Here is a 17,944-nt window from a genome sequence, read left to right as displayed (position 1 = left end):
GAGCTGCCTCTGTAAGTGAGTGAGAGAGAGTGTGTGTTTACTTCCTTTCTACCTGTGTCCCACCAGCGCACGGGAACCAGCCCTTTTGAAGTGAAAGCGAGAGGACACACTTACGGATCCTTGGGACTATTTTGCCTTTTGCTGGGGAGGGGGACGCCGAAACAGCCATCGCTCCCGACCCACCCCCCGGATTTCTTTTTTGTCCAGTTTTTGTCGTTGGAACCTTCTGTTCGGAGAACTCGCTTTGCTGTCCAGGGTTTGCATCACTGAAGTCAAGCTCTGGGACAAGTTTGAATGGGAGAAAAAGTTTAAGCAGAGAGACGATTGGAGCGGCTGGTTGTACTAATTGGTTTGGAAGGGAGTTGGGTGGAGGAGGGGGGAAGAGGGTTTGAGATGGGACGGCTGATCAGAGTGAGTTGCCTGTACACCCTGACCTGGTGGTGGTCGATCCTGGGCAACCTGGCGATCAGCTCGATCGAATCGGAGCGCTCTGAGAGAGAGGGCAGATGCCAGGCCATTGACATCCCCATGTGCCGGGACATCGGCTACAATATGACCCGCATGCCCAACCTGATGGGGCATGAGGACCAGCGCGAAGCGGCCATCAAACTGCACGAGTTCGCGCCCCTGGTCGAGTACGGCTGCCACACTCACCTCAAGTTCTTCCTGTGCTCCCTGTACGCGCCCATGTGCACCGAGGAGGTCTCCATGCCCATCCCCGCCTGCCGGGTCATGTGCGAGCAAGCCCGCCTCAAGTGCTCGCCCATCATGGAGCAGTTCAGCTTCCGCTGGCCTGACTCCCTGGACTGCAGCCAGCTGCCCAACAAGAACGACCCCAACTACCTGTGCATGGAGGCGCCCAGGAACGGCTCCGAGGACGCCCCCCGCGGCTCCAGCGTCCTGCCGCCCGTCTACCGGCCCCACCTCCGGGGAGGCAGCAGCCCCCAGGAGCTCTTCCCCTTCTCCCATGAGAGTCCCTCCAAGGCGGCCTGCGAGAACTACGACAAGTTCCACCGGGTGGAGAAGAGCGCGTCGTGCGCCCCTCTCTGTTCCCCCTCGGTGGACGTTTACTGGGCCGCTCAGGACAAGAGGTTCGCCTTCGTCTGGATCGCCGTCTGGTCGCTGGTCTGCTTCTTCTCCAGCGCCTTCACCGTCCTCACCTTCCTGATCGACCCTCAGCGCTTCAAGTACCCGGAGAGGCCCATCATCTTCCTGTCCATGTGTTACTGTGTCTACTCTGTGGGCTACATCATCCGCCTGTTCGCTGGAGGGGACAGCATTGCCTGTGACAGGGACAGTGGCCACCTCTATGTCATCCAGGAGGGCTTGGAGAGCACCGGCTGTACCATCGTCTTCCTGGTCCTCTACTATTTTGGCATGGCCAGTTCCCTCTGGTGGGTTATCCTCACACTGACATGGTTCCTGGCTGCCGGCAAGAAATGGGGCCATGAGGCCATCGAAGCCAACAGCAGCTATTTCCACCTAGCCGCCTGGGCAATCCCTGCCATCAAAACCATCATCATCCTGGTGATGAGGCGTGTGGCCGGAGATGAGCTGACCGGCATCTGTTATGTGGGCAGCATGGACGTCAATGCATTGACTGGCTTTGTGCTCATCCCGCTGGCTTGTTACCTGATCATTGGCACTTCGTTCATTTTGTCTGGCTTCGTGGCGCTGTTCCACATCAGGAGGGTCATGAAGACAGGTGGTGAGAACACGGATAAACTGGAAAAACTGATGGTGAGGATAGGTGTTTTCTCGGTGTTGTACACTGTCCCCGCCACCTGTGTCATCGCCTGTTATTTCTATGAGCGCCTCAACATGGACTATTGGAAGCTGTTAGCAACGCGGGAGAAATGCAAAGGGGGCAACAATTCGAAACCTCTGGACTGCACCATGAGCAGCTCCATCCCGGCGGTGGAGATTTTTATGGTCAAGATATTCATGCTTTTGGTGGTGGGGATCACCAGCGGCATGTGGATTTGGAGTTCCAAGACCCTGCAGTCTTGGCAGAACATTTGCAGCAGAAGATTCAGAAGAAGGGTCCGCAGGAAACCTGCCAGCGTAATTACCAGCAGTAGTGGGGTCTCCTACGGAAAAGCTCAACCTCCTTTGAAAGCACATGGGAAATATGAACCCGCACTCCCACCAACTTGTGTTTGAAATGAGTATTGCCCCGAACATGAGTTTGGCCATCTCTTTTCCCCTTCTTAGTTTGTGTATAGGGTTGGTCCAGGAGGCAAATGACCCAAAACGGGGAATCTGAAGACAACTTGCCTACAGTGACAATGTTAAGGAAAAATAGATTCCATTGCTGGCAGCACTGCTAACTTGGGCTGGATGCAGAGGTTCAAATAAAGGTTAAAACGTTTGGAGCTCAAAATCATCAGGGATGTGTGTGCTCCCACAGCATGTGTTCTGCTGTAATTCTGGATTGACTTAACAGTTCAATCATCATATTTTGTCCAGCTCAGCAACTATTTACCTTTTAAAATGAAGCCTTCAGGGATAAGTAGGGTCTCTTCAAAAGATTCAGTATCTTGTGGATAAGCAATATTCTGCTGAAGATGGGCAGTTTTAACAATGTGCAATAGTTTCTTTTTCTCTCTCTTTTCAACAATCAGCTGCAGATAAAAGGCTCACAAAGAATCTTCTTCTGACAAAAGAACTTAGAGGTATGGGCGACAGAAGTTCTTTAATGACACATTTTGCTTTCTGATGGAAATCAGGCCAGTGTCAGACAAGTTGAACTGATTTGTAAACGGGCGATTCAAAGAGACCCACGAAGCTTATCGACTCGTCTTATTGTAAAGCTAATTCTAGCCATGAATAGATCAACAAGCACTAGATAAAACAAAGAGTTTGTGTGGACAGGGAGCCCCTGTGATCTTGTAGCTCTTCACTTGCTTTGTGAAGCACATTGGGACATTTGTATATATTTGTAAAATATAATTGTTGTCAAGTTTGTCTATTTTATAAAATAAAATGTTTCTTTAGTTTGGCAAGAAATCTGCTGAATATGTGACAATTCTTAAAAAGCAATCGTTTCACAGCAGACTGTCTAGAAAGGCAGTGCCTGGGGTTAAAATGCAAAGCTACTGCCTGCTAAACTTGATTTATTGCTGCTACGTGAAGGCAGAATATTAAAGAAAAGGGCAGGTCAGACCTGTTGTGAACAGAATTTGCGTGACGTTAGTTAATTAAAGTTGTAAGTAATTGGAGCTGCTGTGATGTTCCATTTTATATTGACTATAACATAATGGCATACTTTAAAATATTTAAAAAGGGATAGTGTTTTACTAAATGCCCAGCTGTAAAGTTAATTAAACTATGCTGATTTGTATTACCACTCCTAAGGGTTGCTTAGAGCAAAATACAGCAACTCAGCAACTGAGATTCTGCCACTTCAAAAACAAACATTTATCACAGTGAAGAACAGCCTCAACAAAGTACCCTTTAATATATTGTTAGAAATATAGAACACCAGATACAAGCACCTTTTTAAAAAGAAATTCCCTAACATTCACATTTTGTGAAGAAATAAACTTTCGCTTTAAAATGCAATCAGTTTGAGAGGACTGAAGATTGTCATATCCACTGGGAGGGTTTACTGTGTTTAACTGCAGTGTTTGGTTGGTTGAGTGCCTCACACAATGACACAGTAACAAAACTCACATGCATTATTTTAATTGGATTTGCAACAAGGGAACGGTGAATGGTCGGCAAGAAACATCTTGATTTAATCTGCAGGAAACACAAACCTCTGTGAAGTCCTTGTAATTAAAGAGCTGACATGTCATATAATTCAAAAACGGTTTAAAACACCAGAGTTACAGAATGTTAGGAAGAATCAGTGGCAACTCTTTGCTCCTACAGTCTCAGACTTGTCACTTGATGGAGGAGAGTCAAAAAATGGAAACCCAGGTGGAATGTGAGGAAACTGTGACATTGCCAGATTTTCCATGAAACAGGAGGCTATATAAGGTTATAGATAACAGGGTGAGGGCGAGTGACAGCCTTATCTCTCACCAAATTCCTACCAACTTCTTGAAAGGACTGCCTTTATATTTCCAGCCTATGTAAATATATACATTGAACTTGTCAAGGTAGTTGGAGTGAATCAAAGAGACTGTTGTCTGAGTTTGTTTTGGGTCTTTTTTTGCCCTCTAGTTTGTTTGGATCTATCAACTTATCTTAGTCAGACCTCTTTGCCCTCTCAAAAATGTCACTGTTCACTTGGATGGTTTAGGGAAGGGATTGTTTTGCAGAAAGAAGTTTGGAATTGACAAGGTAACTAGAACCCATAAACAAAAGGATTGGGCCAATATCCCAACCAGGCCACAAAGAAAGTGTCACTTTTCAGCGGCAGTATTGAGTGTGGATTATTTCCATCATTGCTGGGAGTGTTTGTATTTCTCCAACCCCAGTGGAATGTGCAGTCTATTAATTATCATTCAATGATAACAAATTATGTACAGAGTTTTAATGAGGCGAAAATCTGTTCCACGTTGCGTGCTGTAAACAGCCAGCCCTTTTGGAGGCCAGTGATTGTGATTAGACAGTATTTCTGCTTCCTTTGATCAGACCTGACAGGTTCAGTAGATCTCCACAGCCCTGTGGCCTGAAGGCTCACAGCAACACCTGTTTGGAAATCCAGATCAGCCAGAAGCCAGCTGCCTCCCTCCCGGCACTGCCAGATCCTGTCTGGAAGAAAAAATCTTGGTACAACTTCCAGCAGGTCCTCATTACCTCGACGAGCAGTGTGTTTCTTGTTTGAGGTTTGGTGATTTTACCATCCCATTTTACCTTACAGCAAGATCCCAGTTTTTAAACCAGAATTGTTTGCTCAATTAAAATTAACTTTAAAATGTTGCGACTGAAAAGAAAGAGTCAATTTTAACAGAATTAAATTAATCCATCAGAAAGTTACAGCCTTTGCAAGCGTATTCCAAATAAGTTCAACCTTAAAGGACAGCTACATACACAAAATAAATAGCTATTTCTTTTGCTTGTACATAAATGATCAGTCATTTGAAAGAAATTCAAATGAAGAAGATCATTGCATATGACTTTAATGCAATTGAAATATTAACAATCTTTGACCTTCCCCTTCAAAGTTTGTCGCTACAGTTCCTCCTCAGATGGAGACCATAACCTTTCAAGAATAGCAGACAACTGCAGGTTTCTTTTGCTAATCTTGTGAGGTACATTGTTTTGTGACAACTTCTGATGATCTTTGCACGCTGATTATTAAATAATTGGTTTTTATGTTTTTTGTAAAAGCAAGTTGCAAATTGCAATTCCAAAGCTTGGATCAAAAAATGGATGTATATCCACTTGAACTTGGGTTTTTTCTGTTCTTTCAATTTTATTGGTACCTTTAAAATTAAAAAATGTTACAGCTGTGATTATGAAAGTAAGTTTTAAAAATGGAGTATCAGAACAAACCAAGTTCGCGTCATTATGTATACTTCAACCTAGTCGTACTGTTAAGTGTAATTTTATAAATAGAATATTATTTGTGACTGTTTCAAGATACTTCTGGGTAGAAATTGAAATTTTTTTCATAGAAGATTAAATGTCATTAAAATAGAGTAAGTATGAAAAAAAAATCCAATTTTCAATTTGTTCAAGGATGCAAAGTAGAGTTTTGATGTTTCTTCAGAGCAGATCAAATTAAACGTTTTCATTTGAGCTGAGGTGTGGACAGTGAATGTTTATTGCCCATCCCTGAATGCCCTAAGTACATAGCAATTGTTTAGGCCCCTTCAAAAAGACTCATTTAACTGCATTAAATGAGACTAAGTCACCCAGGTTGTATAAAATAGAAGAAAAGATTTCCTTCCCTGAAGGACATTTGTAAATCAGTTGAACTCTAGTTGTCAGGCTTTTCTGTTGCATGTACAGAAACAATTCTACTGAACAAATTCAGTTTTACAGATTGCACTCATAACCTCCAGTTGTTACTCCAGTACTACAGCCAGGATGCCCAGAACAGTATTGCAGGCTATAAAGACATTCTTGATTGTGTTTTTAGCTTCTGTGTGTTCTTTTATGTAGTGTTTTTGAATGCTCCCAACTCTACATGTGAATGTGACTAATGCGATAGTACGATACCCTGAGTAGACATTATGTCAGCTAATTAGACATTGATCATGTGAAGACTAAGTAGTGGATATCAGCAGATAATTTGGTTTTGATGGTCCTTGTTATTAATGAAGCCCAATATTCCTTTATGTCCATATGTCCAACAGGGATAATGTAGAATGTAAGCCATATGAGGTTATAGATTTCTCACCTTATCACTACAGTATTTTCAAAGATTTAAAATATTTATGCTATTTTACTTTTGTATTGTGCAACAACAAATCTTTTGCCTCTTCTCTGGTTAGTAATTTGTTCTGATCAAACTGGTGCTTACAAATCTTGTGTCCTTTCAATATTTTTCCAGAAGTTTTATTTTGAAATGTAAAACAAATGTATTTTCCAACATTGAAACATAGGCAATGATATTCTTAATACAATGGATTCAGGATTGCTACACAGTAAAGTTAATGTAAGACTTTTCCAACTTTCTTTAAGTTTATTGTAATACTAAATAGCTTTTGCTGTGTTTTTACCTACATCAGGTTATAGTTAGTGTTACTGGAGTTGAGTATTGAAATGTGTTTGCAATTACTGTTTATAACCTGTGAATGGTAGGTTAGCAAATGTATTTAATGAAGAAGCTAGTGTCCGGTCAGTGTTAGCCAGCAAGACCAAACGAAGTAGCAAACAGAATATTTGCTAAGAATACTGATCGCATCACTCTAATGATTGCTATTCAGTGGAAAAATGCATTAAACTGCTTGAAAACATGGGGAGAAACAAAACTGGAGAGAACAAGCATTTACTGTATATAGCAATTCTCATGGCGTTGGAAAGCTCCTAAGTGTTTTACAGGTGAGAGGTAGTTTTAAAGAATATTCACTGTTGAAATGTAGGGAAAGCAATGGAAATTTGCACATAAATTTGCACATAGGGTTCCATAAATACTAGATAATGACTAGATAATCTGTTTTAGTTGTTCACATGACTGGAGAAATAGTTATAATTTGATGTTGACGTTAGCAATCCATTTAAAGGCCTCAGCTGGCACAGTTAAATGGCAGTGATGCCACAAGGAATGGATCTTTCAGGTCTGATTTAGATAGTCATATTCACAGTTTTAGCAGTTCCTCTCACCAAATCTTCCCAGGCACATCCTTGAATTGTGAGGGCTATCCAGACATTCTGCGGAAGGTGAGTTTGTCACTCAGGCTAGTTACCAGCTAACAGCTGGTGATGTTTGCAGCTGTCCAAGAAGTGTGTCATTGTGATGTTTGTAGAGGGCGAAATGTGTTCCAGTAGGAGGCAATGGTGTTTCAGAGGACATATGTCTGACGTAGTTCCTTTACTCAGAGACTAGTAGGGGTGTGGAACGCACTGCCTGCAACAGTAGTAGACTCGCCAACTTTAACAGCATTTGAATGGTCATTGGTAGACATATGAACGAGTGTAGGTTGGATGGGCTTCAGATTAGTTTCACAGGTTGGCGCAACATCGAGGGCCAAAGGGTCTGTACTGCGCTGTGATGTTCTATGTTCTAGATAGGTGCATTGGTTTCCTTCTTGAGGTCAGTGAGAGTGTTTTGTTTGCTGACAGCCAGTGATGTTCTTTGAGAGACTTATTTGCCCAACAAACATCAAAGGTTCAGATGGACTAGTGCAGGAAGCCACTCAAACTGTGTTGGGCCTGTTTCCCCACAAATAATCTTCACGACTTCCTGGAACTGGATATTGACTATTTGTGTGTAGCAATCCCTCAGTGAGGTTGAGCAGTATTATTCTATGTTGGATAGACCCGGGCAAGTAAAGTGAGGAGGCTCTGCTCCCATAGCCGGTACCCACCAGTTTACATTTGAGATTCATTCATATTTTGATCTTATTTCCAGTTTTCCGGAGTCATTGCCAATCAATCAGTGTGGTTTTGGTGGTATTTTGGTTTTGGATCAGTGGGTGAATGGTTGACCACCAAACCAGGAATAAGTTACCCAGGTGGAAAGCTGAAATACAGTCTTGGCAGTGTTTTTTTTCCTAAGTCTGCATTTTATAAAATGGGTTTCCATGATGTTTTAATGCTGTTGGTTGAGAGATAAAGATGGAGATAACGTGACAGGAACAACTGTCCTTTTCCCTTTCAGAATGTAATCTGGTGAATTTATGCAGCACTTGCCAATTGTGCTGCATTGGAGTGGTCAAATATTTAAGACTCTGGAGTGGAAATTGAATTGACAATAGTGCAGAAGTATTAAAATATATCGCTGGTTATTATATTTTATAATAATAAATTTAGCATGATAAAATATTCCATATGGCACTGAGTCATAAAAGAGAATGTTGGGTTTAGTGATCAAGGTTTCAGTCAAAGGGATATGTTTATAAAAAAGTGTTTTGAAAGAGGAAAGAGAAATGGAGGGTTTAAGGCAGAATTTGCAAGCTTAGGTCTAAGGCAACTGACAGTACGGTCACCAGTTGTGTCCATGAAGATGCTTAAGAGCCCAGATTTAAATGAATGTAAACCCCTCGAAGAACTTGAGTATTGCTAAAGTTGCATTTTGTCAAAGCTTTCTATCTTGCACTCATCAGGACAATTCACAATAAATACCAAAGCAAACGATAAATAGCATTTATACTGTATCAGAGGACATGCTTATTGATTAGCATGTCAAATCTGATTGGTTGAGATGTCATGGAAAATCATGGCAGTTAACTATCAGTCATTGTTTGCCTTGGAGAATGTTCCAGTCAATAATCAGAATCCACTTGAAAAACTACCAATCAGAGTCAACCACTTGCTGTATAAATGTTGTTTTCTTCTTCTGCTGTTTTTGCAAATTGTCCTAAGAAGTGCAAGATGAAAAACTTCAACAAAATGTGTCTTTTTTTCAGCAATACTCAAATTTGTACCCAAAATGATTACGTACATCATGGAGAAATGTGGGATTGTGAAGGTTACAATCATACAATTTATGTCTTCCGCTTCAATGATTTTAGGAGCAGTCATGTGGAGTTGAAGCCACAGTCAGATCAGTTATGATCTTATTGAATAGTACAGTGGTGTCAAAGGGTGGAATGGCCATCTCCTGTTTATAAATTAGATGTTTATAGATTTATTGTTCATTCACCAAAGAAAAAGAATATTGAAAACAAGTTAAGAGTAGCATTCACCAGTGAGCTAAAGGTCAGAATAATTCACTCTCTGATTTCGGTTGACCTATATAATCCACTGAGTTTACCTTTAAACAGTATAATATAATTCAAATCAATTAAGTTTCACTAGATCAGTTACCATCAGTTTTCAATTATCCTAAATGTCCTGACTAGTCATAGGGTAGCATAAAATATTTTATTTTCTGCTTTACAAAAGTAAATATTTAAATGAGCCATTGTCCCTTGTTAGAACTGTCAAGACTGTATCACTATTTAAACTGGCACAGACAGGATTAATTGTTTTAACTGTTAGTGGAGATTATTTGACAGCATTTTACACGTAGTTAAAGTAATGTATAATAGATACATTTCTTTCTATATGCAGATGGCCTCATTATACTTGCATGAATCTGAATCACCAATGTGTTTTCAAGACTGATGCAAGGATATTGATATAGACAAACCTTACTCTGTAACTACTTTTAAAAGTCATGTCTTGTGTATAAAATATATTGGCCCACAGTGGAGTTAGATGTTCTCAATGACATTCCTTAAATCAGAACCTGTACTTAGAGGAAAAGCACTCCATTCCAAAATGCAGAGTCAGCCTTGATTGCATGAAGTATGATGAACTTTATTTGTATTACAAGTGCAGTTCTGAGCTGTTTCTAAAGCTGTTTTTAAAGCTTAGTTCACTCACTGAGGGTACGATTTTTCAGCAGATATTAGTTTATTGTGAGCTCGCACATTGGTCTTTACTTATTTTACCTCAGCACTCCTTCAGGAATGTTTCACAAAAATGCCTTTATAGTGCTATGATAGCGAAATGTTGTTTACATGATTATGAACATTAAAGTATGTTCTGAAGGCACAATAGCCTCCAGCACAAGCATTGCAATTTTCTACTTTGCCATCTTTTTAGTATATTGTTTGGCATTGATAGGCATAAGAGCTTCACAAACTTGACCTTAACAACTGCTGTTAACACAGAAATGTTTGGATAGCTGTGCCTATAAAAAGTCATCATTTTGTTTTCTGTAAATATGCGTTCTAGTTAACTTCACATTAAATCCCCTCAGTCTTAGGTTAGAATATTATTTAAGTGAAAATTTTTCGCGTTTCTGAAAATAGTGATTTCTTGCTGAGAATCAATTACATCCTTCAGTATTTCCCTCTGAGTGCTGATCGTGAACATTGTTAGGTTAATTCACTCAGTGGGAAATTGTGAGTCAAGTCAAATTCTATCTTCATCCCATGTCCACATGCACACACAGTCACACTTCCAGCTAGGATTGCTGAAAAACAGTCAGCAGGGAATTCCAACTAATTTTCCCTAGAAATACTAGAATTCCTCCAATATGGGAGCAGGCCATTCAGCTCAACAATTCCACACCAACTCTCTGAAGAAGATCTCACCTAGACCTACCCCTCCCCGCATTTCTCATGTCTAATTCACCTAACCTGCACATCCCTGGACACTATGGGCAGCTTAGCATGGCCAAACCACCTAACCTGCACATCTTTGAACTGTGGGTGGAAACCAGAGGAAATACGCACAGACATGAGAATGTGCAAACTCCACAGAGACAGTAACTCGAGGCTGGAGTTGATCCCAGGTCCTGGTACTGTGAGTTGGAAGTGCTAATCACACCTATGCCACTGAGCCACCTCAGCTCTGGTCACTGATAGTAACAGTAATGTTGCTAAGAGGAGACTCGAAGTTGAGACTTTTCTTCGTGCACTCAGCACCCTCTTCTCATGTTGTATAAAATGGTATCTCTTTTGTTCAAATCTTGCTTCTTACATCCTAGTTCTGATGAGTGCAAGAAGAAAAGTTTCAATGTATTGTCTCCTTTTAGCAATGTTTAAATTCTATATTAGCAAGCATTTAACTATAATGTCTGTAACTAATAGTTTTACACTAACTCACACCAATTTATATGGCTCAGCTAATAAAACTGTAAACTTACTGGGTTATCAGTAATTTTAGGGAAGCATGAAGCATTGTCATTGGCAATGATTTACTGTTTTACTGATTTAGCATGTAATGAGGCTACGATTATCCATTATACTGATGTTGTCCTGGAAATCAGGTTTGGTAAGCATGTGCTGCTTTTGTAGTGAGTACAGATAACCTGGTCACAATACCTACAAGAGAGCATAAACACTGACATAAAATGTAGAATCATGGGAATTATACCACAGATGGATTCCATTCAGCCCATCATGCTTTCATCATTTTTAGCACTCTCTGTTCAAAATTTCTGTCCTTTGCTTACTCGACTGTTTTGAAGTGTATTTGTTTGCTTGACTTCAGATGACCCCAAGCCTGAGTACTGGAATGGGCCTCTTATAAATCATAAAAACTCGTAACAGGAGTACGAATTTCAGCCTCTTGGAGCTGCTCCGCTTACTCACACAGACCGTGGCTGATCTGATTATGGCTTCAATTCCAATCTCCTGCTTATTCCTATAACTCTAGACTTGCTTGTCAAATATCTGTCTAACTCAGAATCCAATGAATTTTGGGAGATTACAAGCAATGTATCTACTATCTCCACAAGCACTACATTTAAGACCTTGGGGTGTACATCATCGTGTCCTAGAATTTGTCAGTCCTTAGTTCCAGTTTTCCTGGTACCTTTCTCTCTTGTGATAGTGATTGTTTCAAGTTCCTCCCTAACGTTTTCTCCTTATTTTCTATTATTCTTAAGATGCTTTTACGTTTTCTATCTTGAAAAAAGAAATAAAATGTCTCTTCAAAATATGCTAATTCCTTGTTTTCCATCATTATTTTTGTTATTGTATTTATTCATTCTTAGGATGCCGATGCCACTGGCTGGGCCAGTATTTATTACCCATCCTTAATAACCCTTGACAAAGTGAGCTGCCTTCTTTAACTGCTGCAGTCTATATGGTGTAGAAAGACCCACAAGGCTGTTTGGGAGGAAGTTCTAGAATTTTAACCAAGTGACACTGAAGGAATAGTGATATCTTTTCAAGTTAGGATGGTGAGTACTCAGAAAGGAAGTTGCTCCCATGTATTTGCTGCCCTTCATAGTATCACACAATATTACAGTACAGAAGGAGACCATTCAACCTTTTATGCCTGTATTAGCTCCTGAAAGAGATAGCTAATCCCCTTGATCAACCCTATCGCTTAAGCCCTCTAACTCCATCATTTTCAAAGATATATCCAACTGTCTTTTGAAACCCTCATGGAATCCACTTCCACAACTCTCCCAGGAAGCGTATCCCAAATCGCAACAACTGGCTGAGTAAAGACTTTTCTTCTCATCTCACTCGTAGCTCTGGCTGACAATCTTGAAATTGTGACCCTTAGTTACTAACATACCAATTAGTGGGAATAGAATATCCTTCTTTAACCTGTCAAAATTGTTCATAATTTTTAACCCCTCAATAAAGTCATTTCTTAATCTTCACTGCTCCACCTGGTTGTTCTAGGTGGTAGTGGTCATGGGTTTGGAAGGTGCATCTAAGAAGCATTGGAGAATTGTTGTGCAATTTGTTGATGTGGTACACACTACAGCTACTGAGCCTTGGTAATGGAGGATGTGACTGCCTGTGGATGTTGTGCCAAGCAAGTAGGCTGCTTTAGTCTGGATGTATATCAAATTTTTGAATGTTGGAGCTACAGCATCCAGGCAAGACTAGATGGAGGACAGGCTTTGAGGAGTCATGAGGTGAATTTCCTACTGCAGGCTTCCTCGTCTCTGACCTGCCCTTATGGCCAGAGTTTTTATATGGCTAGTTCAGTTCCCAAAACGCATCCTCTAAAGGTACAGATATTTACTTTAGCTAGTCTGTTCCTTTATATAAAATATTAAAAGTTTTTATTGTCTTTTTAAAAATTTCTTGCTGGTTTATTCTCAGATTCCAAATTGGTTCTGTTTTTCTTTTTTCAGTCATAACATTGTTGGTTTCTCAACTGTTCCCATCTTATTGCAGCATTGTAATCCTCTTCTGTCAATATGGTACTGTCTCTAACTTCCTTATTTAACCATGGATGGTTTATTATTCTCATTGATTCTTTATTTCCTCATGGGACAACATCATTGACAATCTTTGCTGCCAGAGACTACAAAGGACATAAAACTACAATACACTAAAACTAAACTACTTAATAACCTGCAGTTACTTTCAGTCAATTGTTTACAGTTATATTTAGCAAATATTAAGTGAAGATTGGATTTTATTTAAGAAATAGAGGAATTCTTCAATTAGTAAAAGTGTTCCAAAGGATTCTCTCCAGCATTTGACACTCAGACTTCCTATTAGCTTACTGAACACTCCAGAAGTCATTTACTATGAATCCATTACGTAATGTTAATTATATAACAAAGACACATCAGTCTGCTAAATAATGTGTTTCTTAATCATGATGTTTTAAAAATATTAAGCAGTAATCATGAATCGTGTGCCACAGTTTAATTGTCAGGGTCTTTTGGTTACAAGTCTTCCACTTGACATTTTTGAAGACTAATGAATTGAAAAGGCAGATTTTTTGCAGATGGTAACAATATATAAAAGTTGACCATTGAAATTCAGGCATAAAATCCCTGCGACAGAATCTATAAATAGGGTACTGAGAGGAAAATGGGGAATTAATATTGCAATGCAGTATTTCTTATCTCTCTATTTTGCTAATGTTTGCCTAAGGTTTTGTATCTGGGTAGTTTGTAGCTAAGATGGCACTGTGAATGGTGACATTGTAAACTTTTCTCCTGTACTCCTGTATCCCTGTTCTTGAGTCCACGTGACAATAAAACTAAATTCGAATTCTATTTGTAGCCCATGGCAAAGTTGTTGCTGCATTCCTCAAAGGGTCAAGTACTAGCTTTTCCAGCATTGATAGTGGGCTATAGACTTGGCAATTTTATATACAGTTTACTTAATTCTCATCCTGAAAATTGTTATTTAAGTTGTCAGGCATCTTAAGGAGAAATAAAGTGATCATGCCAATGTTAAGAACAGCCTGTACCAATTGAGTTGATTTGATGCTGGATGTGCTGTGCATTCCATAATTTTATATCAGTTCCCTTTCTTAAATCAACAAACCCTGATCTCTAAATGTCTTTAAACGAAGACTTTGGCCCAAAGATGACAAATTAATCAACCCCCCCCCCCCTCCCCCCATGATCTTTGCAAGCCTGATACATCATTGATCGTTCAAAATGAGCATTACATTTCTTTTCCAGCATATCCATCCAATTTTTGCTGACTTTCAAATTCCATCTAATCCAGATCTGTCAAAGTTCATCTTCTGCGGGGCAAAACAATTCAGAATCTTGTACAGGAAAAATGCAGTTACATGTTCTACTCCTCACTGTGCCCATTGTGAAAGGTGACATGTACACTTCACTCTAAACCTTTATCACTTCCTTCAGTTAGTGGTGATACTTGGGCTTCACTGTGTAATGTTACTGCTGTGTGTTGGATCTCATTGTACCTGCTGCACTGAAAATGCCTCCTGTTACCTCAATCTTTGTGACTGTTGTCATTGGTTTGTAAATTTGGGGTGTAATTGTACTCTAGAATGAAGCAAATGAAGAAAGAAGTGGATGTTTGATCTAAATTGCTCTCCTGGAACAGACAGGCACCAGGATCAAATGGTTCTCATCAGGTACTTTGATTGACACCCTCCCCACCCCCCAAAAAACCATTACTTATCTGAAAGAAAATTTAACTCCAAATATGCAAATGCAGTTTTATGAAGTTTTGACTTTCATGATAAATAAGTTTCCAACAGTCTGTGGAGACAACTAAATGAACTGTGGAACTAAATCAGAAACAAAAACAAACATGTTCTGAGGAAGGGCCACTGGACCCGAAATGTTAACTCTGATTTCTCTCCACAGATGCTGCCAGACCTGTTGAGCTTTTCCAGCAACTTCTGTTTGTAAGTTTTTAGAGGTAAGTCAGGTTCAAGAACATTTGCTGCATAATAGTGTAAGCCCAATGCAAGAGATAGGGTCAGAAGAAGCAGTGAATCCTATTTTCCCCATTTGTCTCCATAAACAGATCAACATCTTCTATTAATTGTTGAATGTTCCTGTCTTCCCTAACAAGGTACAAATCTGGCTTCTGGCAGGTTACATGTTATAGTTTTCAGTTAAAGTCAACGGTTGAAGCAGAAGACAATACTGAAGTTCATTAAATATTCATTTTCAGCTTGCACCCAATAAAATGGTTGCTTGATTCCAAGCTGCCAGCATATTTTCTGATTGGCTATTTGTGACTGTCCTAAGAAACAAAATCCAGCACCCTTCCTGTCAAATGCACAAACACAGCCATAATCCATATCATGAACAATGTAAATAAGGGGCTGGCCTGATTCTAGAGAAAGCCTCTAAACATGCTTTGTGTATCTCCAAGCAACAGGAGACAGCAGTGTGCTGACTCAATATTACTGTACTGAAATCCTGCCTCCATAGCTAAGTAAATGGATTTAAAATATTGGCAGGCCATGGTATAAATACTATCAAACTCAGCTCCAACCAGAATCATTATAAATGCAAATGTAAATAACAAAAACTGTTATGATTTATCCTTACGCTTGATCAGAATATAAACTTCCACTTCCTGACGCAAGTTTTAGATACTGCCTTTGTTGGACTCAGTTTCTGCATGGCCATGGAGCAATGTTGACTTGGGAGGAGTTGCCTAGCTCACACAGATGTTTCTCAGCATGACGGCTGCAAGATTTTCAGTTGAATATAGAGGCCACAGTGTGCGTCAGATGTTGTCTGTGTAAGAGTGCAGCAGAAGAAGCTCTCTATGCATGTGTCTGGGTGATTCCCCTCCCCCTGTGTTGCATGCGTTAGGCACAACAGATGGTGGGTGAATGAAGGAGGCAGAAGGAAATCAATACAGGGACAGAGAAGCTCACTCTGACCTCTGATCATCAGTGTAAATGTGGCATTAAAAGTAACCTGACTGAAGTCAGGCTAATCTTAATTTTTTCGGCACTCCTGCTCTGCTCTCTATTGTATTGTTTGGAGATTGCAGCAATATACTGCGAAGTGGAAAACAATTGACATATTAGATAGTTAGGCAACTATTCATTTCACTACTCGAAGGCCAATGCAATAGCACTTGATATAGTCCTCACATAGAGTCGTAGACAGCACGGAAACAGACCCTTCGGTCCAACTCATCCATGCAGACCAGAAATCCCAACCCAATCTAGTCCCAACTGCCAGCACCCGGCCCATATCCCTCCAAACCCTTCCTATTCATATATCCATCCAAATGCCTCTTAAATGTTGCAATTGTATGAATCTCCACCACTTCCTCTGACAGCTGACTCCATACACTTACCACGCTCTGCGTAAACAAATTGCCCTTAGGTCTCTTTTATATCTTTCCCCTCTCACCCTAAACCTATGCCCTTCTAGTTCTAGACTCCCCCACCCCAAGGAAGAGACTTTGTCTATTTGTCGTATCCATGCCCCTCATGATTTTATAAATCTCTATAAGGTCACCCCTCAGCCTCTGATGCTCCAGGGAAAACAGCCCCAGCCTATTCAACCTCTCCCAATAGCTCAAATCTTCCAACCTTGGCAACATCCTTGTAAATCTTTCCTGAACCCTTTCAAGTTTCACAACATCCTTCCGATAGGAAGGAGACCAGAATTGCATATCATGCTATATTTCAGTCCATTTAAAACTCAAAGTGGGCTATCTTTGGTCTTCCAGCATGGCACTGGCCAAGTGACAGAAAGGGTCAGGGACGGAGATTGGAGAGACAGTTACACCCTCAATCTCCATGTTTCTCCCCCATTAGCATGTAGTTGACAACCTGTTAGTGCAAACTACCTTTCCTTGAGATAGCTCACTGCTAAGGAGTTCAGAAATCAGCTGCTGGTGAGTGCTCCATAAAGTTGAAGGGACATGTTTTGTTGAGACCAAATAGGAACAAGACAACAGGGATGTAGAGGAAGAAGTTTGGGATCAAGAGGGGCCACAAGAGTCTTTGATATTGCTGTGGATGTGTATGTGGACTGAGTTCATGAGAAGGAGAAAATTCCATTTGGCTTCAGATGATCAGAAGGCATCAAAATGGGCTGAGGACAGAACTTGGTGAAAAGTGGTACAACCTATAGCTTTAAGCTGCATCAACTGGAAGACCTTGCAAAAAGGAATGCCATGATCTAACTCTTCCCCACTCTCATTCTTCCCCACTACACTGCACGGCTTCATCTTCATCTCAATCTCCTTAAGGGTTTTTTTGTTTCTTTCCTACGTTCCATAGTTGCTCATTAGTCAACCAAGAAACCTTTGTTCACCTCCTTTATGTCCCTTCACACCCTCAAAAGCTGTACAACTCTCACAGCTCTTTGATTCCAATCCTGACTCAAACATATCTCACTTCTGAGTTAGAAGATCAATTGATTGTTAACAATTTAGCTTCACATTTCAGCACAGTGCTGAGGAGGTGTTACACTGCTGGAGATGTTATCTTTTATATTAAACTGAGATCATCTGCCCTACCTAGTGAACATAAGCTATAGAAATACTTGAAGAAGAGCTGTACTCCTAACTAACATCTAATACTCAACCAGGTGATAATCATGAGTGATTTTTTTGTATGTACACACTGCTCTAGAGCAGGTTATAATAAACACGATCATGTGCAATGAGATACAATTAATTCATAACCTCATCCTAAAGGTGCTGTTCAGTAACAGTGA

At 40.4% G+C, this 17,944-nt stretch overlaps 1 protein-coding gene and 1 long non-coding RNA gene across 2 annotated transcripts in view; both read left to right on the top strand.

The window, feature by feature from the left end:
• fzd10 (frizzled class receptor 10) lies at window positions 1-6,669 on the top strand. The gene has a single exon (XM_043715784.2). It carries the CDS (start codon window positions 394-396, stop codon window positions 2,161-2,163), a length of 1,770 nt encoding a protein of 589 aa, XP_043571719.2. The 5' UTR covers window positions 1-393; the 3' UTR covers window positions 2,164-6,669.
• LOC148145388 (uncharacterized) overlaps window positions 1-17,944 on the top strand; it is a 97,837-nt gene that overhangs the window by 23,878 nt on the left and 56,015 nt on the right. Inside the window, exon 2 of the long non-coding RNA XR_015761303.1 lies at window positions 15,110-15,164. This is a non-coding gene — a long non-coding RNA (uncharacterized LOC148145388). The remainder of the gene's footprint in view (window positions 1-15,109; window positions 15,165-17,944) is intronic.

The sequence above is a fragment of the Chiloscyllium plagiosum genome, unplaced genomic scaffold (assembly GCF_037043375.1).
Source record: "Chiloscyllium plagiosum isolate Xiang-an unplaced genomic scaffold, Cpla_swu_hap1 HiC_scaffold_24, whole genome shotgun sequence".
Lineage (NCBI taxonomy): Eukaryota > Metazoa > Chordata > Chondrichthyes > Orectolobiformes > Hemiscylliidae > Chiloscyllium > Chiloscyllium plagiosum.
The sequence above is the reverse complement of the archived record's forward strand: the minus strand, read 5'-3'. Positions and strand labels throughout refer to the sequence as shown.